General features: G+C 42.8%; 1 protein-coding gene across 1 annotated transcript in view; it reads left to right on the forward strand.

Moving 5' to 3' along the window:
- The window catches only part of LOC137342229 (inactive phospholipase C-like protein 2), a 321,745-nt gene that overhangs the window by 139,511 nt on the left and 155,010 nt on the right, over positions 1-27,224 (forward strand). Inside the window, exon 2 of the mRNA XM_068006038.1 lies at positions 12,295-14,781. Coding sequence (XP_067862139.1) covers positions 12,295-14,781 — 2,487 coding nt within the window. The remainder of the gene's footprint in view (positions 1-12,294; positions 14,782-27,224) is intronic.

Below are 27,224 nucleotides of genomic sequence, written 5' to 3' on the forward strand. Positions count from 1 at the left end.
CATCTTCCTTTGTGCTAGGTATGACTCCAGCCACTGGAGAGTTTTCGGCCTGATTCCCATTGACTTCAATTTTACTAGGGCTCCTTGGTGCCACACTCGGTCAAATGCTGCCTTGATGTCAAGGGCAGTCACTCTCTCTTCACCTCTGGAATTCAGCTCTTTTGTTGATGTTTGGACCAAGGCTGTAAAGATGTCTGGAGCAGAGTGGTCCTGGCAGAACCTAAACTGAGCATCGGTGAGCAGGTTATTGGTGAGTAAGTGCCGCTTGATAGCACTGTCGACGACACCTGGAACAGCTTGGCTTGAGGCGCAGCTAGTTCTGGAGCACAAGTCTTCAGCACTACAGCTGGGATGTTGTCGGGGCCCATAGCCTTTGCTGTATCCAGTGCACTCAGCCGTTTCTTGATAACACGTGGGGTGATTCGAATTGGCTGAAGACTGGCTTCTGTGATGGTGGGGATATCGGGAGGAGGCCGAGATGGATCGTCCACTCGGCACTTCTGGCTGAAGATGGTTGCAAACGCTTCAGCCTTGTCTTTTGAACTCACGTGCTGGACTCCACCATCATTGAGCATGGGAATGTTTGCAGAGCCTCCTCCTCCCGTTAGTTGTTTAATTGTCCACCACCATTCACGACTGAATGTGTCAGGACTGCAGAGCTTTGATCTGATCTGTTGGTTGTGGAATCGCTTAGCTCTGTCTATAGCATGTTGCTTCCGCTGTTTAGCATGCATGTAGTCCTGAGTTGTAGCTTCACAAGGTTGGCACTTCATTTTTAGGTACGCCTGGTGCTGCTCCTGGCATGCTCTTCTACACTCCTCATTGAACCAGGGTTGATCCCCTGGCTTGTTGGTAATGGTAGAGTGAGGAATATGCCAGGCTATGAGGTTACAGATTGTGCTGGTTTACAATTCTGCTGCTGCTGATGGCCCATAGCACCTCATGGATGCCCAGTTTTGAGCTGCTAGATCTGTTCTGAATCTATCCCATTTAGCACAGTGGTGGTGCCACACAACATGTTGGATGGTGTCCTCAGTGCGAAGACGGGACTTCGTCTCCACGAGGACTGTGCGGTGGTTACTCCTACCAATACTGTCATGGACAGATGCTTTTGCGACAGGTAGATTGGTGAGGACGAGGTCAAGTAAGTTTTTCCCTCGTGTTGGTTCGCTCACCACCTGCCACAGGCCCAGTCTGATAGCTATGTCCTTCAGGACTTGGCCAGCTCAGTCAGTGGTGGTGCTATTGGGCCACTCTTGGTGATGGACATTGAAGTCCCCCACCCAGAGTACATTCTGTGCCCTTGCTACCCTCAGTGCTTCCTCCAAGTGGTGTTCAACATGGAGGAGGACTGATTCGTCAGCTGATGGAGGGCAGTAGGTGGTAATCAGCAGGAGGTTTCCTTGCCCATGCTTGACCTGATGCCATAAGATTTCATGGGGTCCGGAGTCAATGTTGAGGACTTCCAGGGCCACTCCCTCCTGACTGTATATCACTGTACCGCCACCTCTGGTGGGTCTGTCCTGCCGGTGGGACAGGACATACCCAGGTATGGTGATGGAAGAGTCTGGGACATTGGCTGAAAGGTATGATTCTGTGAGTATGGCTAGGTCAGGCTGTTGCTTGACTGGTCTGTGGGACAGCTCTCCCAATTTTGGCACAAGTCCCCAGATGTTAGTGAGGAGGACTTTGCAGGGTCGACTGGGCTTGGTTTGCCTTTGTTGTGTCTGGTGCCTAGTGGTCCGATGCCGGGTGGCCTGTCCGGTTTTATTCTTATTGTGACATTTTTTAGCGAGATTTTACAACTGAGTGGCTTGCTAGGCCATTTCAGAGGGCAATTAAGAATCAACCACATTGCTGTGGGTCTGGAGTCACATATAGGCCAGACCGGGTAAGGACGGCAGGTTTCCTTCCCTAAAGGACATTAATGAACCAGATGGGTTTTTACGACAATCTGGTAGTTTCATGGCCACCATTACTGATACTAGTATTTTAATTCCAGATTCCAAATTGCTAATCTTTTTATCGTATTATTGCTGTCCTTGAAGTTTTCATTCTGTGAATGAAGAGAGCTGATCTAAGAGTTTATTAACTATTATGAATTTAAAGATTTAAATTTGCTAGCAGCTTGACAGATAGTTGCTTTCAGTTTTAAGAACTGTTCCGGGAACTCCTCCCTTCGAAACCTAAAGTTAGCTGCTGCCTAAATCAGGGCTCCTGGCCTGACTGCTCGTAATCCTTCCAACCTTTTATTTTTAGTTGGATTAGATTTGTACAGAATAGTACAGCATTTCCCTGCAGGATGTGGAAAAAATTCTACATTGTGTACAAGATTGTTAAAATTGGATTACTTACGAAAATAATTTTTGCCAGCATCCTTAGAGAAACATTAGCTATATGGAGCTTTGAGATATGGGTACATGCAACATTTACCTCACAATCTTTTTATCTGGGATTGCACAATGACACTATAACAACCATGACCATTTATCGCTGCCGCCGGACCCCCCCCCCCCACCAATCCCACCACATATTTTTGGCTGCCAACTTGAAAAATTCTCTTATTGTGAAGGAATGCTTTAATATCAGAAGCCTATAATTCGATCAAAATAGAAAGCATTGTGACAGTGAATCATGCAGCTGAGCTGAACTTGTCTTGAATTGAGAGAGAAGAAAATATAAAAGATTTTTGTCTTGAAGTCAAAATCTAGCCCCACTTGTTTATATTTGAATTGAGTGGTTTGCCTCTTCTCTTGAGCAAACTGCTCAGTAACCAATCAAGCAATCATCGCAACAATGCATCGAGTTAGGCTTGGGCACGATCTCTAAGTGAAGTGGTTATTCAACCCCTTATGTACTGTGACAGAATTAAAGAAGCCAATCCAAAACTAAATCTAATTTTTGTCACACAGTCTACGTGGTGTCAAGCCAAAGTGAATGAGATTGACTCCTTCAGGAAGTCTCACTCTCCTTTCCTGCAGAGTTAAGTTGGGTCCCGACTCTGGATTTATACTCCAAGTAAGTCCGCCCAAAGGATATGAAAGAAAGAGTAAAGAACGTGCATTTATATAGCACCTTTCATGTCCTCATAATATCCCAAAGCACTTCAAGTAATTAATTATTTTTGTAGTGTAGCCGCTGTTGTTTTGTAGGCAAGCATAGCTGTCAAGGTCCCACAAAGAGCAGTGAGATAAATGACCGCTTAATCTATTCGGGGGGTGTTGGTTGAGGAATAAATGTTGGCCACAACACCAGGAAAACTCCCAAGCTCTTGTTCAAAAAGTGCCATGGGATCTTTTATGCCTACCTGAACAGGCAGACAGGATTAGGTTTGACATGTTATCTGAAAGACTATCTCCAACAATGCAGCACTCCCTCACTACTGCACTAAAGTGTCAGCTTAGATTATGTGCTCAAATGTTGCATTAGGGTTTGATCCTCACAAAAATTACACTAGTGCAGTGGAGGGTTTTCGCCTGAGGTTGGGACTAAAGCAGATGGTTGAGGCAAATTAGATGGAGCTGTACTTTACTGAGAGCACCTGATACTGCTACCCGATTGCATCTCCACCTTAGAGAAAACAAAATTCACCTTAAAATTTAAGGAAAATAAACAAATTTTACTGAACTGATAAAAACTAAATAGTCAGTGGGAAAGTGTGGAATACAGAATTTTCCCCAAATGATAACTTATTTGACTCTGCTAGAAGTGAATTCTTGGTTCTTCCTCGTTCATGGAAAAAAAATCTGCATTTCAAAATTCACTATCACATCATCGTCCTTCTCTCTGGTGCAGAATTGAAACTGTAGCAGTTGGAACCACTCCGATAACAGATGTGCCTCACTGTTGGCCCTCAAGTTCACTCTAATTTGCTGTAGTTTCTCTTTTATAACCAGTGAGCATGAAATTTAAGAGGACAAGAGTTGAGTTGCAGGTCTTCAGATTCTTGTGTCTCGATACTGCTGTGTTTTCTTGTGCTGCACATCCTGTAGATAAAATATCCATTCTATACCAGGTTGTAAGAGCTAATGATCGTCAAAAGGCCACGTAAAAACTGCATTATTAGATGTATTATAGACACAAAAAATATTTTTTAGGTTTTCAAAGCTGTGCAGGTTGTTTTTAATTTGTAAGTTGATGGATTACTATCTTTCTATCTTTTGTTTGCAAACAAATAAAAAATAATGGTATTACATTGGAGAACATAATTTGTGTCACTTGTGTATTATGTTTTAATGAATTGATGCATGACTCTTCTGATTGTCCCCTTTACCAAACAAAATAAAGGTTTGCCAAACACTTTTCCTGATGATCATCCCCTTTAAGTGCTGTACTCCAGTATAAATTTGTACATCAGTGACCAGTAAATACAAAATAACTCCTGTATAAATTCAGCACTGCATTAGTTGCATTGATTTTCAAGCCGTTACCTGAGCTAGTTTTCTGTTTTTAAATAAAGCAGGGGCTTTCAAGCCAGTTGCTAGTTTGCAGCTTTATGAATTTTTGCCTTGTAAGAGCGGTTTAATTTGTTTGTAACGGTTATGCTCTGGGCTCACTAAAAATGGTAGTTGTTTAGACCAGCATTTCCGAAACTATTTTGGCTCCCAAGCCACAGTAGGTGAAGGCGAGCACTCTCGCGCCCCCCCCCCATAAACGTAAACGTTAGATATTTGTTGATAACTTACAATACATGAAACAAAGTTCAATAAATCACAAGTATAAAAGTAAAACATACTGTTTTCCTCAATGACTTGGATAGGCCTGCTTCTCTGCAGAGTTTTTCTATACGAGGCTGCAGTTTGGAAATCGCTACTCTTTGTTCTGATTCGATGTTCAGCTGTAGAGAAACCAGTTTCACACAAATAAGAAGTTGTAAAAGGAAGAAGTACGCACATAGCCTTTTTGCTTAAAAGTGGATACTCTTCTACATTTAACAAAATTCAGGCAGGGTCTTGGTTGGAAACTGCAATTTTAAAGTCGAATCTGAAGTCATGTGTACATATTGTCCTTCTTCAAGAGTATTAAAATCATCCTTGTGAACTCAGTCCTTGTGCTGAATGGGTTTTTGATCCAGTCATATTTTCCAATGTTGGTGTCCGAGAAGTATTCCTGAAAGTGAGTTCTCAATGATGAAAGGTGTTTTCTTATGCATTGCAGTACTTCTCCAATATTCTGCGACTCATTATTCTGGATGAATGTTTTAAGATTCTGGAATATGTCCATGTTATCCTTTTATAATCTACTGCTCCACATTTCGAGTTTCCTAATGAACTAATTTATCTTATCTGCAAGCTGAAGAATGTGAGTGCCTTGTAACTGTGTGTTCAAAACATTCAGTTTATCAAAAATATCACTTAGATACGCCAATTTAATTACAAAGTCTCCATCATAGAATTTCTCTGCATGAGTGTGCTTTTCTTCTTCCAGAACGATGCCTATTTCGTCTCTGAGCTCAAACACACGTGTCAAAACTTTTCTGAGTGAAAGCCATCGAGAGTCTCAATAAAACAACAACACTTTGTAATCAGCTGCCATTTCTTCACAGATAGCAGCAAAAAGTCTGTCTTTTAAAGGTCTTGTTTTTATGTAGTTCACAATGATAATGGCAGTTGATAGCACCCCATGTAACTCAGAACTTAAATCACTTGAAGCCAGCGCCTCTCAATGGATCATACAGTGTGTCCATATAGCATCTGGCGCTTCCCTTCTTATCAAAGCCTTTACGTTCGCCAGCCATAGCCGGAGCGACGTCATTGCCATTTTGTGGGACTTCCTCGCTCATGTGAGTGTATTATCTCAATCTAAGGCAGTGTCCCAAACCACTACACATGCAGGGTTTAAGGAGCACGGCAAAAGTGTTCATTTTCGGACACATTTCAACATCCTTTTTTCTGACAGTATTTTTATTTTTCCGACCTCTCCGTGACCCCCATTGGAATCTCTTGGGGAAATGCTGGTCTAGACCGTTGCTGTAATTTTGTTAATCCTTGTAGAATGAGAATAAAGGTGCAGCAGGCTTTGTCCATAAAATCCACTTGGTGAATTATGCAGAATAAATCCATGTTTATCTTTGGGAAATCAGATAAGTAGCAATGTGAATTTATTGAATAAATTGATAATTTTATGATTTATTGATAATTTCCTGATTAGCTCATTCTGGAATACTAGTTAATCTGTGGCAATGAGTCAAATTAGTGATGCAATTTGAAACATTCTGCAAATGGTTTGATAAGTTCTAGTTTATACACAATGGAGAGTTTTTCTGTAATTTACTACCCAAAACAACTTGGAAATGCTGCACAAAGTATATTTTAAGGTTTTGTGTGACGAAACTCATATCCTTTTTCTCACCTACACTGAAGAAGACTCAGAGCAAGACTGCAAAGCAAGAAGACAAACAAAAATTGTAAGAAACCTATTGCACCAGTTATTAAATACCTCAAGGGAGTTGTGCCACCCATTATTACCTCAGAGGAACAAAGAAAGTTATTTAAATGAAGAATTGCCTATCGAGCACAATTCGAGTAATGCCTGCATTTCACAATTAAATTCAGACATAATCCACTCTCGAGCATACTGTTGAGGTTTCTGGCATTAGCTAAATTGTGTCAGTGGACTATTGTGTTATTATTTACTGAGAGGTGACCAGTATGCTCTGTTCAATACATCACAAATGACATACATTTTACTACGTGACCTCTGCTGCTGTGCAGTGCACACCGTCACAGGATGTTATCCCAACATCACAATGATGCAAATGAGTGCAGCTGTTGGTTATATTTCTATGCCAATAGGACTTTTGTTTGCCAGGAGCTTACTATTTTTTCAGTGTTTAATTCAATATGAATGAAATTAGCATTCTTTTTTTGAGTGGGTAGTATGCAGGTGACGATTGTGAACTTTAGATGTGTGCACTGCTGGAATAGGCTGCCTGCAGCTATTATCACAAGTGGGTATAGGTCATAATTATTACTTAGTCTTTATTTTGCCCACAAAACTTTGATAGTTGAATGAACATTTTAAATATCAGAAAGTTGTGGTGCTCTATTTCTGATCATACAGTGCCTTTTTCATTGAAGAGAGAGGAAAAATAACACGGTCCTTTGTAATTGAGATGCTATGAAGTATTTAAGATTGTCCAGCACTATTCACTCAAAAAAAAAAGGGTTTCGGAGCACCAATCTTTGTTGATATATAATTTGTTTTAAAGAAGTAACCTGTAATTGTAATATTCTGAGATTGTGCTGCCGTCTAATTTTTAATGCTCCCCTTGTTTGTCTCTCTGTCTGGCCTTTTGGATTCTTAAATCTTACATCTCCTTCAGGCAGGGGGACGAGCAAACTGCTCCCAGGTTTCCACCTATGCTGCTCTTGTGCTGCATACTGTAAGAACAGCCAATGATTAGTCTCTCTCTGATTTTTCTCTTCCTTAATGTGGAGAATTTCCCAGCCTGCCACGTGCAAATTGGCATAGGGACAAACAGATTAGATGGTTAAATGCATGGCTGAAAGAGTGGTGTGGGAAGCAACGGCTTCAATTCATGGGGCACTGACACCAGTACTGGGGAAGGATGGAGCTGTTCCGTTGGGACTGGCTGTACTTAAAACGGACTGGGACCAGTGTCCTGGCAAATCAAATAACTAGGGTGATAGATAGGGCTTTAAACTAATAAGTGGGGGGACGGATCAGGTAAGGGTAATTTTATCAGTCTAAAAAGAAAAGTCAAGGCTGTAGAGCAGAATAGTGATTTAGGTAAAAACAAGCAGAGTGTGTCAGGAAGGGACAGAGAGTTTAACAAAGGTAATGGGGCATTCGTGACTAAGGTCACATCAGTGAAAAAAAGTAAAAAGTTAAAATTAAAGGCGCTGTATCTGAATGCACGAAGCATTCGTAACAAGATAAATGAATTAATGGCACAAATAGAGATAAATGGGTTTGATCTAGAAGCCATTACTGAGACGTGGTTGCAAGGTGAACAAGGTTGGGAACTAAATATTCCAGGGTACTTGACTTTAAGAAAAGATAGGCAAAATGGAAAAGGTGGGGGGTAGCCCTGATAATAAAGGTTGAGATAAAAACAGTAGTGAGAAAGGATCTTAGCTCAGAAAATGAGGATGGGCAATAAATGCTGGCCTAGCCAGCGACGCCCACATCCCGTGAACGAATAAAAAAAATGTAGAATCAGTATGGGTGGAGCTAAAAAAATAACAAGGGGCAGAAAACACTGGTGGGCGTAGTTTACAGGCCCCCTAAAAGTAGTTCTAGTGTTGGACAGAGTATAAATCAGGAAATTAGAGGAGCACAAAACAAGGATAATGCAGTAATCATGGGGGACTTTAATCTTCTTATAGACTGGGCAAACCAAATTGGCAAAAGTAATTTGGAGGACGACTTCATGGAATGCATCCTAGTCAGTTTTCTAGAACAATGGGCTCTATTTTAGCACCCGCTATCGGGTGCGTTCCTGGCGGGGGGGGGGCTCCGAAAATCGGAGGATCCCGGCGCGGTACCGGAGCCCGCCCCGAACCCGCGCACTTCCGGGTTCCCCGCTGACGCGCCGGCGTGCGCGCGCAGCCCCCGCTGGTGGGAATCCCGCAGGCAATTAAAGCCAGCGGGGTTCCACTTGAAGGTATTTATTTAGGTATTTCAGCTCATTAACTGACCTGATTAAAGGATTATGTGGGATTTTAGAGCAAACTGAGACTGTTTCCTGTACTGGGGGAAACACTCCCAGGTCAAATGGACGTGTTGCAGCTGTCAGCCTGTGGCAGCTGCAAAGGTCCATTTGACGTGGGGGGGGAGACCCTCACCCATTGCAGGAGGCCACTCTGTCACTTGGGACAAAGTGTGGCCTCCACCACCCTCCTCCTGGCAGTCAAAGTCACCAACCTGCACACTTACCCCGGGGTCCGGAGACATGTACCTACCTTGCGGACCCCCTCAGATGTACATCTTGCGGATGGGGGCCGCCGTAGCTGCAGTCATGACCTCCTCGGAGGGCGAACAGCATCACCAGCCTCGCCATCCACGCCGTCCACCTCTGACACGTGGAGCTCCACAACAGAGTGCTGTGACACATCCACCTGTACAGCAGGAGGGAGGGCTACCACAGAGAGAGATGCGTCGCAGAGGGCACTACCCTCGCCACAGGTTCCACAGACCGAGGCTCAGCCTCCTGGACCTCTCTGAGCAGCAGTGCACACGGAGGCTCAGAGTCACTCGACATGTAGTCGTGGACATCTGCAGCCTCTTTCATGCCGAGCTGCTCCTGGCTGGCCCGAGCACCATCTTCTTACCTGTCGCTGTCAAAGTCACCACTGCCCTCAACAACTTCTCCTTCGCATCCTTCCAGGGTGCAACCGGGGACATCGCCGATGTCTCTCAGTCGTCTGCGCAAAAGAGCCCTGCAAATACACCTACACCCACTCTGCAGTGACACAATGGGTGGCATCAGTTGTGGGTCCTCATAGTGATCCTCAGGAGAGGGCATTATTGCACAAACCATACAGGATTCGCGAAGACATGGCAGTAGTGGTGCTAATATAATATGTAATGTGAGTTGGTCAGAAATTCAATATAAGTAACACCCATGACAAACCCTCAGACACCCTTGTGCATCCCCTTCATGCTCACGACACGTTTGCCTTACGCTGCCTACTGCACATATGTGATGCATGCCCTATGGCTGCAGCACAGGTAGTGGCAGGTTGAGTGAGGCTGGCTGTGAAAGAGATGCACGAGAGGGTGAGTATGAGAGAGAGCCATGAGATTGTATGAGGATTGGGTTGAGTGGTAGTGGCGGGATGAGTACTGGCGAGGTGAGTAGGTGCAGGTAAGATGAGGATGAGGTTTGAGTGGGTATGAGGGGTGATGTGACAGAGTTGTGTAGGCAGTGCTGAAGGGGATGTGGGTTGGGGGCAGTGATGTGTCAGACGGAGTGTAGGGGAAAGACTACGTGTACTCACTTTGGCTGACCTACTGAGGTCGTTGGAGCGCCTCCTGCACTGTATGCAGGTGGGCGATATGTTGGTTGCGCTGGTGACCTCCTCTGCCACCTCGAGCCAGGCCTTCCTGGTGGCAGAGGCAGGCCGCTTCCTCCTGCCCGCCGGGAGGAAGATCTCTGTCCTCCCCCTCCTCCTCACCCCATGTATTGATACCTGGAGTGAGGCATCATTAAACTGGGAGCAGCCTTCCCCCTGGGCTGCTCCATGCTGTAATTTTTGCTGTTTGTTGCAGCATCTGTCAGTGGAGGACTGCCCCTTTAAATAGAGCGCCTCCAGCTGACAGATCTTACTGCGCATGCGCAGCCCGCCCGACGCGCAGATCAGCAGTGGGGAACCCGGAGTAGAAGGTAAGTGGATCCAATTAGTGGATTGGATCCTACAATCGCGCGGGAAACCGACTAATTTAACGCACCCGATAGCCCCCCTGCCGAGAACCCGCAGCCCTGCTAACATCGGGCCCAATATGTCGAGGAATCAAATAGGGGACAGGCTATTTTAAATCTAGTATTGTGTAATGAGACAGGATTAATTAGTAAGCGTATATTAAAGGATCCTCTGGGGAAGAGTGATCATAATATGATAGAATTTCATATTGAATTTGAGAGTGATGTAGTTAAGTCCAAAACTAGGTCCTTAAATTTAAACAAAGCCAATTATGTAAGTATTAGTAGAAGACACAAAAAACATACTGGAAATAGTGGGCAACCAAGGGTCTAATGAGAGGGAGGAACTTAAAGTAATTAAGATTAGTAAAGAAAAAGTTTTAGAAAAATTAATCGGGCTAAAAGCTGACAAATCCCCTGGATCTTATGGCCTATAGCCTAGGGTTTTAAAAGAGTGGCTGCAGAGATAGCTGATGCATTGGTTGTGATCTTCCAAAATTCCCTAGATTCTAGAATGATCCCCGTGGATTTGAAGGTAGCAAATGTAACCCCGCTATTCAAGAATGGAGGAAGAGAGAAAACAGGGAACTACACGCCAGTTAGCCTGACATTAGTAGGGGAAATGCTAGAATCTATTATTAAGGACATAGTAACAGGACACTTAGAAAATCATAATATGATTAGGCAGAGCCAACACGGTTTTATGAGAGGGAAATCGTATTTGACAAATCTATGAGAGTTTTTTGAGGGTCTAACTAGCACGGGAAAATAAGGAGAAACCAGTGGATATAGTATATTTAGATTTTCAAAAGACATTCGATAAGTTGCCACATAAAAGGTTGTTACACAAGATTAGGGGCTCATGGGATTGGGGGGAACATATTAGCATGGATTGAGGATTGGTTAACGGACAGAAAACAGAAAGTAGGAATGAATGGGTATTTTTTGGGTTGGCAGGCTGCAACTAGTGGGGTGCCACAAGGATCGGTGCTTGGGCCTCAGCTATTTACAGTCTATATTAATGACTTAGATGAAGGGACCGAGTGTAATGTATCCAAGTTTGCTGACGATACAAAGTTTGGTAGGAAAGTAAGAGGGTGCAAAGGGATATTGACAGGTTAAGTGAATGGGCAGGAAGGTGGCAGATGGAGTATAATGTAGGGAAATGTGAGGTTATTCATTTTGGTAGGAAAAATAGAAAAACAGAATATTTTTCAAATGGTGTGAAACTATTATGTGTTGGTGTTCAGAGGGATTTGGGTGACCTTGTACGAGAAACACAGAAAGTTAACATGCAGGTACAGCAATCAATTAGGAAGGCAAATGGTATGTTGGCCTTTATTGTAAGGGGGTTGGAGTACAAGAGTAAGGAAGTGTTGCTGCAATTGCACAGGGCTTTGGTGAGACAACACCTGGAGTACTGTGTGCAGTTTTGGTCTCCTTACCTAAGGAAGATTCACTAGATTGATTCCTGGGATGAGAGGGTTGTCCTATGAGGAGAGATTGAATAGAATGGGCCTATACTCTCTGGAGTTTAGAAGAATGAGAGGTGATCTCATTGAAACGTATAAGATTCTTAGAGGGCTTGACAGGGTAGATGCTGAGAGGATGTTTCCCCTGGCTGGAGAGTCTAGAACTAGGGAGCATAGCCTCAGGATAAGGGGTTAGCCATTTAGGACTGAGATGAGGAGGAATTTCTTCACTCAGAGGGTTGTGAATCTTTGGAATTCTCTACCCGAAAGGGCTGTGGATGCACAGTGTCACTATCTTGTAGCATCACAGTATTACTGTTCCATGCGTTTGCTCCTTCCAATCATTCTCCAAGCCATAGGAACAGAGGTTTGCATGTGTTATCAAAGATCCTGCACATAAACATTTGTATTTATTGAACTTTTTCCTCTTTGCAGGATGGCACCAGACAACGACGGGAGAGAAAGAAAACGGTCTCGTTCAGCAGCATGCCAACAGAAAAGAAGATCAGCAGTGCCAGTGACTGTATCAATTCAATGATTGAGGGCTCAGAACTTAAAAAGATTCGCTCAAATTCCAGAGTCTATCACCGCTATTTTCTTTTGGATGCAGACATGCAATCCCTTAGATGGGATCCTTCAAAGAAAGAATCGGATAAAGCAAAGATTGACATAAAGTCAATCAAAGAGGTCCGCACAGGAAAAAATACGGAAACGTTTCGCACCAATGCTATTTATGATCATATTTCAGAAGATAGTGCATTTTCAATAATATATGGAGAAAACTATGAGTCATTGGACCTTGTAGCTAATTCTGCAGATATAGCAAATATTTGGGTTACAGGCTTACGGTACCTGATCTCTTATGGGAAGCACACATTAGACATGATAGAGAGCAGTCACAATACTATGCGGACATCATGGCTTTCAAGTGTATTTGCTGAAGCTGATAAAAAAGATGTAGGACACATACCATTTAGCAGAGCTGTACAGCTTGTTAAAAATCTGAACTCTGGACTGAAAAGTACCAGAATCGAATTGAAATTCAAAGAATTGCACAAAGCAAAAGAAAAACCAGGAACTGATGTTATCAGAGATGAACTTATAGAAGTTTATCATGAGCTTTGCACGAGGCCAGAAATATATTTTTTGTTAGTCCAATTTTCAAGCAATAAAGAATTTCTAGATTCCAAGGACATGACGATGTTTTTGGAGGCAGAGCAGGGAATGCCACATGTTACAGAACAAGTGAGCATGGACATTATTCAGAAATATGAGCCATCAAAAGAAGGACAAGGAAAAGGTTGGCTTTCCTTAGATGGTTTTACCAAGTACCTCATCTCACCTGAATGCCATATATTTGATCCCGAGCACAAGAAAGTTTGTCAGGACATGACACACCCAGTATCTCATTATTATATTAATGCATCACACAACACCTACTTGATTGAGGACCAGTTCCGAGGTCCTTCAGATATCACAGGATATATTCGTGCTCTGAAAATGGGATGCCGAAGTATTGAGGTGGATGCATGGGATGGACCCGACAATGAACCCGTCATCTACACAGGCCATACTATGACATCACAGATAGTCTTCCGCAGTGTCATTGACACAATTAACAAATACGCTTTTGTTGCATCGGAATACCCTTTGATTTTATGTTTGGAAAACCACTGTTCATTAAAACAGCAGAAGGTAATGATCGAACATACAAAACAGATTTTGGGAGACAAACTGTACACAAAGCCCCCAGCTGTTGATGACAGTTACCTACCCTCCCCTGAAATTCTTAAGTACAAAATTTTGTTAAAGGCAAAAAAGCTACCAGCAAATTGCACAGGCCTGGAAGGTTATGTTACAGATGAAGATGAAGGTGTAGAGATGTCACAAAGGATAGCAGGTGAGAATATAGACCAGCAGAATGTAGTTCCAAACAAAAGATTTCAGCTTTGCAAAGAACTCTCAGACATGGTGACACTTTGTAAATCTGTGCTGTTTAAAGACTTTCCTGAGTCGCTTCAAAATCAGAAATTCTGGGAATTTTGTTCATTCAATGAAGTAATTGCTGGTAGACTTGCCAACGAATACCCAAAGGACTTTGTGAATTACAATAAACGTTTCCTCGCCAGAATATATCCAAGTCCAATGAGGATAGATTCAAGCAATATGAACCCTCAGGACTTTTGGAAATGTGGCTGCCAAGTAGTGGCAATGAATTACCAGACACCTGGTTTAATGATGGACCTTAATATCGGTTGGTTCCGTCAGAATGGGAATTGTGGGTACGTGCTTCGTCCTGCCATCATGAGAGAAGAAGTGTCCTATTTTAGTGCCAATACTAAAGATTCAGTGCCAGGTGTTTCTCCTCAACTACTCCACATCAAAATCATTAGTGGCCAAAACTTCCCAAAACCCAAAGGTTCAGGTTCTAAAGGTGATGTTGTGGATCCCTATGTGTATGTGGAAATCCATGGAATACCTGCAGACTGTGCAGAACAAAGAACTAAAACTGTGAACCAAAATGGAGAGAACCCCATTTTTGATGAAAGTTTTGAATTCCAGATTAACCTCCCCGAGTTGGCAATGGTACGATTTGTCGTTCTAGATGATGACTACATTGGAGATGAATTTATTGGTCAGTATACGATTCCTTTTGAATGCTTGCAACCAGGATACAGACATGTGCTGCTTCAGTCACTGACAGGTGAAATTCTACCATATGCCTCATTATTTGTACATGTGGCAATCACTAACCGAAGAGGCGGAGGGAAACCTCACAAACGTGGTCTTTCTGTGAGGAAAGCTAAAAAGTCAAGAGAGTATGCTAGCATGAGAACAATCTTGATAAAATCTGTAGACGAAATATTCAAGACTGTTGTCCAGCAATTACGGGAAGCAACTGATCTTCGAGAAAATATGCAGGTACGGTTGTGTAAAAATGGTTTATTTTGTCCAACTACAATGTAACAAGAATTGGGGTAAATTGTTTTCTATCAGTCAATTTTATGATATGGTAGAAATGGGATGTTAACAGTCCAGGAGCCAACATAAAGGACTTACTTCATACACACAACGAGAATTTAAAAAAGGAAAATTACAGCGAGAAAGAAATGGGAGAGGGGAAATACGGAAATCATAAATATGAGGAAAAAAATTAAACTAGATAATTTGAGGAATAAAAATCACAAGTGAAGCAGAAAAGTCATTTGTAGAAGCACAAATCTGCTTTAGTTTCAGAGGAAGATGTTACAGGAAACTAGCTGCCTAAAACTTCCAATATGGCAATATATTTCTTTATTTATGTACCATAGCAATTTAAGACCTTTATTTTCCCACTTTTAGTTGCCCTGCAGTCCATATCACTATCTGGAAGAGATGGTCGGTTGTGAGCCTCCTCCCAGACCATTATTTATTCTGTTACCTGATCAGGAGATGTGTAAAAACGGCTGGGAGTGACTTTCCATTTCTTGATCCATACAGAAAAGCATCTGGGTTCTGCTTGATTTCTCCCCTAACAACCCAGCCACGACTCAGAATTCACCAGTCACTAATTACATGCCAATTCTTGGTTAATAAATTAGTTTTAAATCAAGACTATTCTCAGACTATTTATGTAAGATTGAATGGTATTGAGATAGGCATTCTGTCCTGAGGTTGAACAGCTCCTGCTATTTATTTATGTATGTGTGTTGCTAAAACAAAAGCAGAGAATGCTGGAAATACATAGCAGGCCTGTCAGCATCTATAAAAGGAAAAGACAGGTTAATATTTTGAGAATAACCGTTTGTCAGAGTATTTTTTCCCTACATTTCCAGTATTTGCATTTGCAGTTTTTTTTCTTTTTCTCTATCCATCTGAAATATATGCCTCAGAAGCAATAGAAACAAGTAAATGACATGTTTAACAATATATTTATGCTCCTTTAGAATGAAAATAGAAACCATGTGCAGATTAAAAAGAAGCTAATTATTACTAAGATTTATTCAGGGATTTAAATGACCTTCTGAGTCCTCAATATTTTTAAATTGCTGTTTATAAAATAAAGTAGCTAACAAAAAAAGAAAATATATCGTCCTCAGGAAGCATGTGAGAATAGCTTCCCTTTAAAAGGAGAATGTAGATAATAAGATTTATTTATTTTACTGGCATCATTAGTTTGCAAATGAGCAGTGTTTTCATGGATGATTAATCAACTGATTGAATAGAGAATTTGCAATAAAATGTTCAAAGGTTTGACAACAGAAAAATGGGCATTCAGATTGATGCTTTCCATAGACTAAAGCAGGATAATCTAAGCCAAAGATAACCTTGCCCAAAAATCCAAAGAAGAAACAATAAAACTCCTCCACATGCCGTATCTGGTGGAATAGTGTGTTCAGTGTTACATGAACCTCTGTCACTACATTTCTGAGACATTCCCTTCCAAGCAAGACTTGGTGATCAAAAAGTAGTTCTGTTTTCTACTAGAGAACTGACATTTGCTAAATGTCATATTCACCAACAATGGAGTTAAAGATTAAAGCAACTTGGCAGAATAACAGTTAATGAAATCTCAATTTTTACTTCTCAGCAAAAGGTCCAGTACAGTCCCATTCTAACCCATCAGCCATATGTGTTATCCATTGCTCTGCGTCTGTCTCAACAAAGTGACCAACTTTGAGAATACATTAGCATAAAGTATATAATTTAATATTTTGTCTGGTCATATTGTACCTCTTTAGAGATATTTGTGATATAAGATATTTGTGATTGTCTCTTCCTATTTTAGATCTAGTATTGTGTAATGAGACAGGGTTAATTAGTAATCTTATAGTTAAGGATCCTCTGGGGGAAGAGGGATTATGATAGAATTTCATATTGAGTTTGAGAGTGATGTAGTTAACCAGGGTCTTAAATTTAAACAAAGCCAATTATGTAGGTATGAGGGGCGAGTTTGGTCTCTAGGGGAATCATGGGATATGGGGATTGGGCGGGAAAGTGGAGTTGAGGTCAAAGATCAGCCATGATCTTATTGAATGGTGGAGCAGGTCGAGGGGCCGTATGGCGTACTCCTGCTCCTATTTCTTATGTTCTTGTGTTCTTATAATTTCGCTAAGGTAGATTGGGAAATTAGATTAAAAGATATGACGGGAGATAAGCAATGATGATCATTTGAAGAAATAATTCATAATTCTCAACAAATATACATTCCCTTGAGGAATAAAAACTCCATGGGAAAAGTGATCCAACCGTGGCTAACTAGAGAAGTTAAGGATAGTATTAGATTAAAAGAAGAGGCTTACGATGTTGTTAAAAAGAATAGTACGCCTGAGGATTGAAAGGGTTTTAGAAATCAGCAAAGAATGACCAAGAAATTGATAAAGAGGGAGAAAATTGAATATGAGAGTAAACTAGCAAGAAATAAAAACACAGATTGTAAGAGCTTCTACAGGAGGTAAAAAGGAAGAGATTAACGAAAGTAAACGTGGGTCGCTTAGAGGCAGAGTCAGGAGAAATTATAATGAGGAATAAGGAAATGGCAAAGAAGTTAAACAAATATTTTGTATCTGTCTTCACAGTAGAAGACACAAAAAACATACCGGAAATAGTGGGGAACGAACAGTCTAATGAGAGTGAGGAACTTACAGTAATTAAGATGAGTTTTAAAAAAAGTACTGGAGAAATTAATGGGACTAAAAGCCAACAAATCCCCTGGGCCTGATGGCCTACATCGGACGGCTTTAAAAGAGGTGGCTGCAGAGATAATGGATGCATTGGTTTTGATCTTCCAGAATTCCCTAGATTCTAGAATGGTCCCCGTGGTTTGGAAGGTAGCAAATGTAACCTCACTCTTAAAGAAAGGTTCATGTCACACTACACGTAACCCCACCAGCGAACAAATGTTATCTGTTTTTAATATAACGGGTCATTGACTGTCTTCCTTCTCTTTTTTTTGGGGGGGTTTGTATATTCGGTGGCCTTTTAGGTGACACCTTTCTGTCTGCTCACTGTGATTGCCTTGGCAACGGGCAGTAATCACCAGGCATTGTTCTGTGATTTTCAAATGCGAAGGATTCGAAAATGTCATTTCCACACCGTTCACCTGAGGAAGGAGGAAGCCTCCGAAAGCTTGTGGAATTTAAAATAAATTTGTTGGACTATAACTTGGTATTGTAAAATTGTTTACAATTGTCAACCCCAGTCCATCACCGGCATCTCCACATTAAAGAAAGGAGGGAGAGAGAAAACAGGGAACTATAGGCCAGTTAGCCTGACATCAGTAGTAGGGAAAATTTTAGAATCTTTTATTAAGGACATGGTAACAGGACACTTATAAACTCATAATATGATTAGGCAGAGTTAACACTGCCTTACAGAGTTATGAAAGGGAAATCATGTTTGACAAATTTATTAGAGCTTTTTGAGGTTATAGCTAGCAGGGTAGATAAGGGGGAACCAGTGGATGTAGTATATTTGGATTTTCAAAAGGCATTTGATAAGGTGCCACACAAGAGGTTGTTACACAAGATTAGGGCTCCAGAAAACAGAGAGTAGGAATAGAACGGGTGATTTTCGGTTTGGCTGGTTGTAACTAGTGGGGTGTCGCAAGGATCAGTGCTTGGGCCTCAGCTGTTTACAATATATATCAATGACTTAGATGAGGAGACCAAGTGTAATGTATCCAAGTTTGCTGATGATACAAAGCTAGATGGGAAAGGAAGCTGTGAGGAGGACACAAAGAGTCTGCAAAGGAATGTAGACAGGTGAAGTGAATGGGCAAGAACGTGGCAGATGGAGTATGATGTGGGGAAATGTGAAATTATCTACTTTGGTAGGAAGAATAGAAAAGCAGAATATTTTTTAAAAGATGAGAGACTACTATATATTGGTATTCAGAGGGATTTGTGTTTCCTTGTACACAAATCGCAGAAAGTTAGCATGCAGGTACAGCAAGCAATTAGGAAGGCAAATGTTACATTAGCCTTTATTGCAAGGGGGTTGGAGTATAAGACTAAGGATGTCTTACTGCAATTATATAGGGCTCTGGTGAGACCACACCTGGGGTACTGTGTACAGTTTTGGTCTCCTTACCTAAGGAAGGATATACTTGCCTTAGAGGGGGTGCAACAAAGGTTCACTAGATTGATTCCTGGGATGAGAGGGTTGTCCTAGGAGGAGAGATTGAGTAGAATGGGCCTATATTCTCTGGCGTTTAGAAGAATGAGAGGTGATTTAATTGAAGCATATAAAATTCTTAGAGGGCTTGACAGGGTAAATGCTCAGAGGCTGTTTCCCCTAGCTGGAGGGTCTAGAACTATGGGTCATAGTCTCAAGATAAGGGGTTGGCCATTTAGGACTGAGATGAGGAAAAATTTCTTCACTCAGAGGGTTGTGAATCTTTGGAATTCTCTACCCCAGAGAGCTGTGGATGCTCAGTCGTTGAGTATACTCAAGACTGAGTTCGATAGATTTTTGGACACTAGGAGAATCAAGGGATATAGGGATGGGGCGGGAAAGTGGAGTTGAGGTTGAAGATCAGCCATGATCTTATTGAATGGCGGAGCAGGCTCGAGGGGCCATATGGCCTACTCCTGGTTCTATTTCTTATGTCCTTACATTCTTATCTTTCTTTCCTGAATGTGATGAGGAGTAGTTGGAGGGTTAGAGGAACCTAGGAGAGGTAGGGAAGGAGGTCCTGCAGACACCAGTCCTGTCCAACAGGTACAATGTACTTGCAACCTGTGAGGAAAAGGATAAAGGATGGCCAGAATGCTAACCACGGCACTGTGGAGCAGGAGGCAGTCCAAGGGGGGAGGAGCAAATACAAAGGTTGTAGTCATAGGGGATTCAATAATTAAGGGGATAGGTATCGTCCTCTGCAGTTGCGACCGAGAGTCCAGGAGGGTGTGTTGCCTACTTGGTGCAAAGGGTAAGGATATCTCGGAGCAACTGGAGAGGAACATGGAAAGGGAGGGGGGAGATCCATTTGTTATGGTCTATGTTGGGACAAATAGCATAGGGATGAAAAGGGAGGAGGTCCTGCTAAGAGAATATCAGAAGTTGGACCTCAAGGGTGGCAATCTCAGGATTACTACCCGAGCCACTTGCTAATTGGCATTGGGATAAACAGATCAGAAAGGGGAATTCGTGGCTGAAAGAGTGGTGTGGGAAGGAGGAGGTTCCATTTCATGGGACACTGGCACCAGTACTGGAACAGGAAGGAGCTGGACTGCTGGGACGGACTCCACCTGAACTGGAATGGGACCAGTGTGCCAGCGGAAAGGGTAAATAGGGCAGTGGATAGGACTTCAAACTTGTAAGACAGGGGGAGAGATCTGGTGAAAATAACAAGTCTGAAGATAAAAGAAATATGCCAGGAGCTGCACCAGGCGTACCTAAAAACGAGGTGCCAACCTGGTGAAGCTACAACACAGGACTACATGCATGCTAAACAGCGGAAGCAACATGCTATCGACAGAGCTAAGCAATTCCACAACCAACGGATCAGGTCAAAGCTCTGCAGTCCTTCCACATCCAGTCGTGAATGGTGGTGGACAATTAAACAACTAACGGGAGGAGGAGGCTCTGTAAACATCGCCATCCTCAATGATGGCCGAGCCCAGCGCATGAGTGCAAAAGACAAGGCTGAAGTGTTTGCAACCATGTTCAGCCAGAAGTGCCAAGTGGATGATCCATCTCAGCCTCCTCCCGATATCTCCACCATCACAGAAGCCAGTCTTCAGCCAATTCGATTCACTCCATGTGATATCAAGAAACAGCTGAGTGCACTGGATACAACAAAGGCTATGGGCCCCGACAACATCCCGGCTGTAGTGCTGAGGACTTGTGCTCCGGAACTAGCCGCGCCTGTAGCCAAGCTGTTCCAGTACAGCTACAACACTGGCATCTACCCGACAATGTGGAAAATTGCCCAGGTATGTCCTGTCCACAAAAAGCAAGACAAATCCAATCCGGCCAATTACCGTCCCATCAGTCTACTCTCAATCATCAGCGCTACCAAGCGGCACTTAGTCATCAATAACCTGCTCACCGATGCTCAGTTTGGGTTCCGCCAGGACCACTCGGCTCCAGACTTCATTACAGCCTTGGTCCAAATTTGGACAAAAGAGCTGAATTCCAGAGGTGAGGTGAGAGTGACTGCCCTTGACATCAAGGCACCATTTGACCGAGTGTGGCTCCAAAGAGCCCTAGTAGAATTGAAGTCAATAGGAATCAGGGGGAAAACTCTCCAGTGGCTGGAGTCATACCTAACACAAAGGAAGATGGTAGTGGTTGTTGGAGGCCAATCATCTCAGCCCCAGGACATTGCTGCAGGAGTTCCTCAGGGCAGTGTCCTCGGCCCAACCATCGTCAGCCGCTTCATCAATGATCTTCCCTCCATCATAAGGTCAGAAATGGGGATGTTCACTGATGATTGCACACTGTTCAGTTCCATTCGCAACCCCTCAGATAATGAAGCAGTCCGTGCCCGCATGCAGCAAGACCTGGACAACATCCAGGCTTGGGCTGATAAGTGGCAAGTAACATTCGCGCCAGACAAGTGCCAGGCAATGACCATCTCCAACAAGAGAGAGTCTAACCAACCCCCCTTGACATTCAACAGCATTACCATCACCGAATCCCCCACTATCAACATCCTGGGGGTCACTATTGACCAGAAATTTAACTGGGCCAGCCACATAAATACTGTGCTACAAGAGCAAGTCAGAGGCTGGGTATTCTGCGGTGAGTGACTCACCTCCTGACTCCCCCAAAGCCTTTCTACCATCTACAAGGTACAAGTCAGGAGTGTGATGGAATACCCTCCACTTGCTTGGATGAGTGCAGCTCCAACAACACTCAAGAAGCTCGACACCATCCAGGACAAAGCAGCCCGCTTGATTGGCACCCCATCCACCACCTTAAACATTCACTCCCTTCACCACTGGCGCACCGTGGCTGCAGTGTGTACCATCCACAGGATGCATTGCAGCAACTCACCAAGGCTTCTTCGACAGCACCTCCCAAACCCACGACCTCTACCACCTAGAAGGACAATGACAGCAGGCACATGGGAACAACACCACCTGCATGTTCCCCTCCAAGTCACACACCATCCTGATTTGGAAATGTATCGCCGTACTTTCATCGTCACTGGGTCAAAATCCTGGAACTCCCTTCCTAACAGCACTGTGGGAGAACCGTCACCACACGGACTGCAGCGGTTTGAGAAGGCTCCTCACCATCACCTTCTCAAGGGCAATTAGGGATGGATAATAAATGCTGGCCTCGCCATCGACGCCCACATCCCATGAACGATTAAAAAAAATAGATGATAGAGTAAAGGTCAGACCAAGGTAAAGAATTAGGGTAACATAAACAGTCAGGGAACAAATTCAGTTATAGAACATAAGTACAAAATGACTGGTAAAAATAAAGTGAGAGGAAGAATTGATAAAAACAAATTCAATTGCTTGTACAGCAATGTGCACAGGATCTGAAACAAAATGGGGGAAATGAATTCAATAATTCGTAGCAAGGAGCCAGATGTAGTAGGGATAACTAAGACATAGCTACAAAAGGAACAGGACTGGCAGTTAAATATTGCAAGGAAAAGGTAGGGAAGGAAGAAGGGGGTGGGGTAGCTGTAATAATTAGAGACAACATAATGGCAGTAGAAAAAAGGGACGTAAGAAACATTAAGATAGAAAGACAATCCATTTGAATTTAGTCAAAAGATAAGAAGGGATCGATCACGTCAATAGGAGTACCCTGCAGACCACTTAATAGTGGAAGGGAAGTGGAGGAAGAAATATGTCGGCAAATCTATGAAATGAGTAAAAGACATTGAATAATAATCATGGGAGATTTCAACTACCCCCAAATAAACTGGCAAGAAGAGGTAGGGAAAGGGGAAAAGGGAATGGAATTTCTACAGTATGTTCAGAACTCCTTTGTTACGCAGTACGCAAGAATCCCAACAAGAGAGGAATCGCTGCTGGATCTAATAATGGGAAATAAAACAGAGCAGATAGGATAAGTAAACGTCGGGGAACATCTAGGCAATAGCGAGCATAACAATGGGCTGGATTTTCCTGTGAGAGGCGAACAAAGGGTGTCCGCTGTTCATTAGACTTGCATTTGCCCATAGACTTTTCATGGGCTGTTGCACGCCAAGTTCCTCTCATCGGGCCCTCAATCCAATGTGGCACCCTCTGCAGGACATCTGGGACCTGTGTGAATGGGACAAGCACATGTGTATCCTCTTTACAAATCAGATTGAAGCTTGTTGATAAGTCGGGTAGAGTCAGAACCAGGGAATGTAAGTTAGAATTGTGAATTCAATATCAAATCAGGTGCCCATGATGTGGAGATGCCGGTGATGGACTGGGGTTGACAATTGTAAACAATTTTACAACACCAAGTTATAGTCCAACGATTTTATTTGAAATCTACAAGCTTTCGGAGGCTTCCTCCTTCCTCAGGTAAATGTCAGGAATTCCTCGAAGCCGACGCATTTATAAATCAGAGAACAATACATGGTGATTACAGACTGCCCCTGCAACTGCCCGTTGCCAAGGCAATCACCGTGTTCAGACAGAGAGGTGTCACCGACAGAACCCCCGAATATACATTCAACAAAAAAAACAAACAGGAAAAAAAACAGAGAGAGAGAGAGGCAGAAACATCCGGAAGGCAGAGAAAGCCAGCAAATGACCCGTTATATTAAAAACAGATAGCTTTTGTTCGCTGGTGGGCTTACGTGTAGCGTGACATGAACCCAAGATCCCGGTTGAGGCCGAACTTGGCTATCAATTTCTGCTCGACAATTTTGCGTTGTCGTGTGTCTCAAAGGCCGCCTTGGAGTACGCTTACCCGAAGGTCGGTGGGTGCTGAAGTGTCCCCCGACTGGGAGGGAACCCTCCTGTTTGGCGATTGTTGCGCGGTGTCCGTTCATCCGTTGTCGCAGTGTCTGCATGGTCTCGCCAATGTACCATGCTCTGGGGCACCCTTTCCTGCAACGTATGAGGTAGACAACATTGGCCGAGTCACAGGAGTATGAACCATGTACCTGGTGGGTGGTGTCCTCTTGTGTGATGGTGGTATCTGTGTCGATGATCTGGCATGTCTTGCAGAGGTTACCGTGGCAGGGTTGTGTGGTGTCGTGGACGCTGTTCTCCTGAAAGCTGGGTAATTTGCTGCGAACGATAGTCTGTTTGAGGTTGGGTGGCTGTTTAAAGGCGAGTAGTGGAGGTGTGGGGATGGCCATAGCGAGGTGTTCGTCGTCATTGATGACATGTTGAAGGCTGCGGAGAACATGGCGTAGTTTCTCCGCTCTGGGGAAGTACTGGACGACGAAGGGTACTCTGTTGGTTGCGTCCCGTGTGCAGAAATCAGGTGCAGAAATCAGGTGCAGAAAGGCAAATAAAGAGAGGGAAAGAAGTATTGAATTAAGAGACAGAGATAAAAGAGACAGAAAAAGTAAAAAAAAACAATCAAAATCTGAAGGAATGAAACTCCACACTTGTAAAAGAAGATTTTCAGTGCCAGAGAGGTTGTTTGGCAGTCATTAAGACTTACCACGCCATTAAAAGTGTGCTTAAACGCAAAATGTCTTGACGTACCTTTTTTTTTGGCGAGAATAGTTTGCATCCATCAGGGAACTTCACGCCATTCCATTCATTTGAATAGGGAGCCAGCCGGCAAGATATCGTTCTCGCGGAGTTTACGGAGGTGTATCACATCTGGTATTCATGATGTGTTTCGGGATCTTGTCTGCTTTCTTGCAGCTCTGTAAAAACTGGTATAGCAACTTTTGGATTTCCGCGTTTGACTTCGCATGCCTGTTAGCCTCGCCGTTATTTTCACAGGAAAATCCGCCCCAATAAGGTTTAAAATAATGATTGAGAAAGACATAAGTAAGACAAAGACCAAGATTGGAAAAAAGCTCATTTTGAGGGGATGAGAATGGAACTGGGGAAAATAAACTGGAAAACATTTTTGACAGACAAAGAGATTGAACAGCAGTGGCAAATATTTAAAATGGTGATTAATAGAGTTCAGAAGAAATATATTCCACTAAAAAATAAGAACAAACTAGCTAGTAATGATACACCATGGATGAATAAAGAGATAAGGGTAAAATTGAAACCAAAGAAAAAGGCAAACTCTAAGCATATAGACAATAAAGGAGAGGATGACAAAAGGGAATATGAAAAGGTTAGGAAAGAAGCCAAAATACAATTAGGAAGGCAAAGAGGAACTACGAGATTACATTATCAAGGAATATAAAAAGAAATAGTAAAGTATTCTACAGACACATAAATAGCAAAAGAAAAATCAGGATAGAGATAGGGCCACTAAGGGATGCACAAGATAAACTCACAGGTAATGACAGCAAAATGGCAGATATATTGAATAGTTATTTTACTGCAGTGTTTACCAGGGAGATTAACATGGTGGGCATGACATTAGAAGAAGAGATCAAAAAAGATATAAAGACATTTAAGATAGAAAGAGGGGAGATAATTGATAAACTAATCAAACTTGGAGAAGATAAAACCCCTGGTCTGGGTGGATTGCATCCGCGAATATTAAAAGAAGTTAGGGAAGTGATAGTAGAGGCACTATTATACATATATAAAAATTCATTAGAAACGGGAATAATGCCAGAGGACAGGCGGACAGCTAATGTTATTCCTATATTTATAAAGGGAGGTAGAACTAAAGACCAGTTAGCTTAACATCGGTGGGTGGTAGAAAAGATAATGGAATATTTACTCAAAGATGTAATAGAAAAACATCTAGAAAACAAAAATATAATAAAGAGTAGGCAGCACTGATTTCAGAAGGGAAGATCATGCTTGACCAACCTTATTGAATTCTCTGAAGAAGTAACAGAAAGAGTAGACAAGGGTAATTCAGTAGATGTAATATATTTGGATTTTCAAAAGGCCTTCAATAAGGTACCTCATAGTAGACTCATGATAAAGGTCAGAGCATGTGGAGTCATGGGACAAGTAGCAGAGTGGATAGCAAGTTGGGTACAGAATAGAAAACAGAAAGAAGTGGTTAAGGGTAGCTACTCGGACTGGCGAAAGATGGAAAATGGAGTTCCACAAAGATCGGTGCTGGGACCACTGTTGTTCACAATTTATATAAAAGATTTGGACTTGGGAATCGGAAGTACAATTTCAAAATTTGCGGATGACACCAAATTGGGGGAGTTAGTAAATACTGAGGAAGAATGCGATAAGATACAAGACGACATTAATAAACTTGCAGAATGGGCATGTAATTGGCAAATGAATTTAACATAGATAAGTGTGAGGTGTTACATTTTGGTAGGAAGAATAAAGAGGCCACGTACTGCTTGGATAATAAGTGTCTAAGTGGGGTAAAGGAGTAAAGGGATCCAGGGCTATAGATGCACAAATCACGAAAAGTAACCATTAAAAAAAAGTAACCCAAACACTGTGCTTCATTTCTAGAGGGATAGAATTGAAAAGCAGAGAAGTTACATTAAACGTGTATAGAACCTTGGTTAGACCACACTTGGAATACTGTGCACAGTCTCATCTCCGTATTCTAAATAGGATATGGTAGCACTGGAGAAAGTGCAAAAAAGATTCACAAAGATGATACCAGAACTGAGAGGATATATTTATCTGAAAAGGCTGAATAGGCTGGGGCTCTTTTCTCTAGAAAAGAGAAGGCTGAGGGGTGACCTGATAGACATCTTTAAGATTATGAAAGGGTTTGATAGGGTAAACGTAGAGCAGATGTTTCCACTTGCGAGGGAAGACCAAATCTAGAGGTCATAAATATAAGATAGTGACCAGTAAATTCAATAGGGAATTCAGGAGAAACTTCTTTACCCAAAGAGTGGTAAAAATGTGGAACGCACTACCACAAGGAGTAGTTTTTTTTTATTCGTTCATGGGATGTGGGCGTCGCTGGCAAGACCAGCATTTATTGCCCATCCCTACTTGCCCTTAAGGTGGTGGTGAGCCGTCTTCTTGAACCGCTGCAGTCCGTGTGGTGAAGATTCTCCCACAGTGCTGTTAGGTAGGGAGCTCCAAGATTTTGACCCAGTGACGGTGAAGGAACAGCGATATATTTCCAAGTCAGGATGGTGTGTGACTTGGAGGGGAACGTGCAGGTGGTCTTGTTCCCATGTGCCTGCTGCCCTTGTCCTTCTAGGTGGTAGAGGTCGCGGGTTTGGGAGGTGCTGTGGAAGAAGCCTTGGCGAGTTGCTGCAGTGCATCCTGTGGATGGTACACACTGCAGCCTCGGTGCGCCAGTGGTGAAGGGAGTGAATGTTTAGGATGGTGGATGGGGTGCCAATCAAGCGGGCTGCTTTGTCCTGGATGGTGTCGAACTTC

This window comes from Heptranchias perlo, chromosome 2 (genome assembly GCF_035084215.1).
Source record: "Heptranchias perlo isolate sHepPer1 chromosome 2, sHepPer1.hap1, whole genome shotgun sequence".
Lineage (NCBI taxonomy): Eukaryota > Metazoa > Chordata > Chondrichthyes > Hexanchiformes > Hexanchidae > Heptranchias > Heptranchias perlo.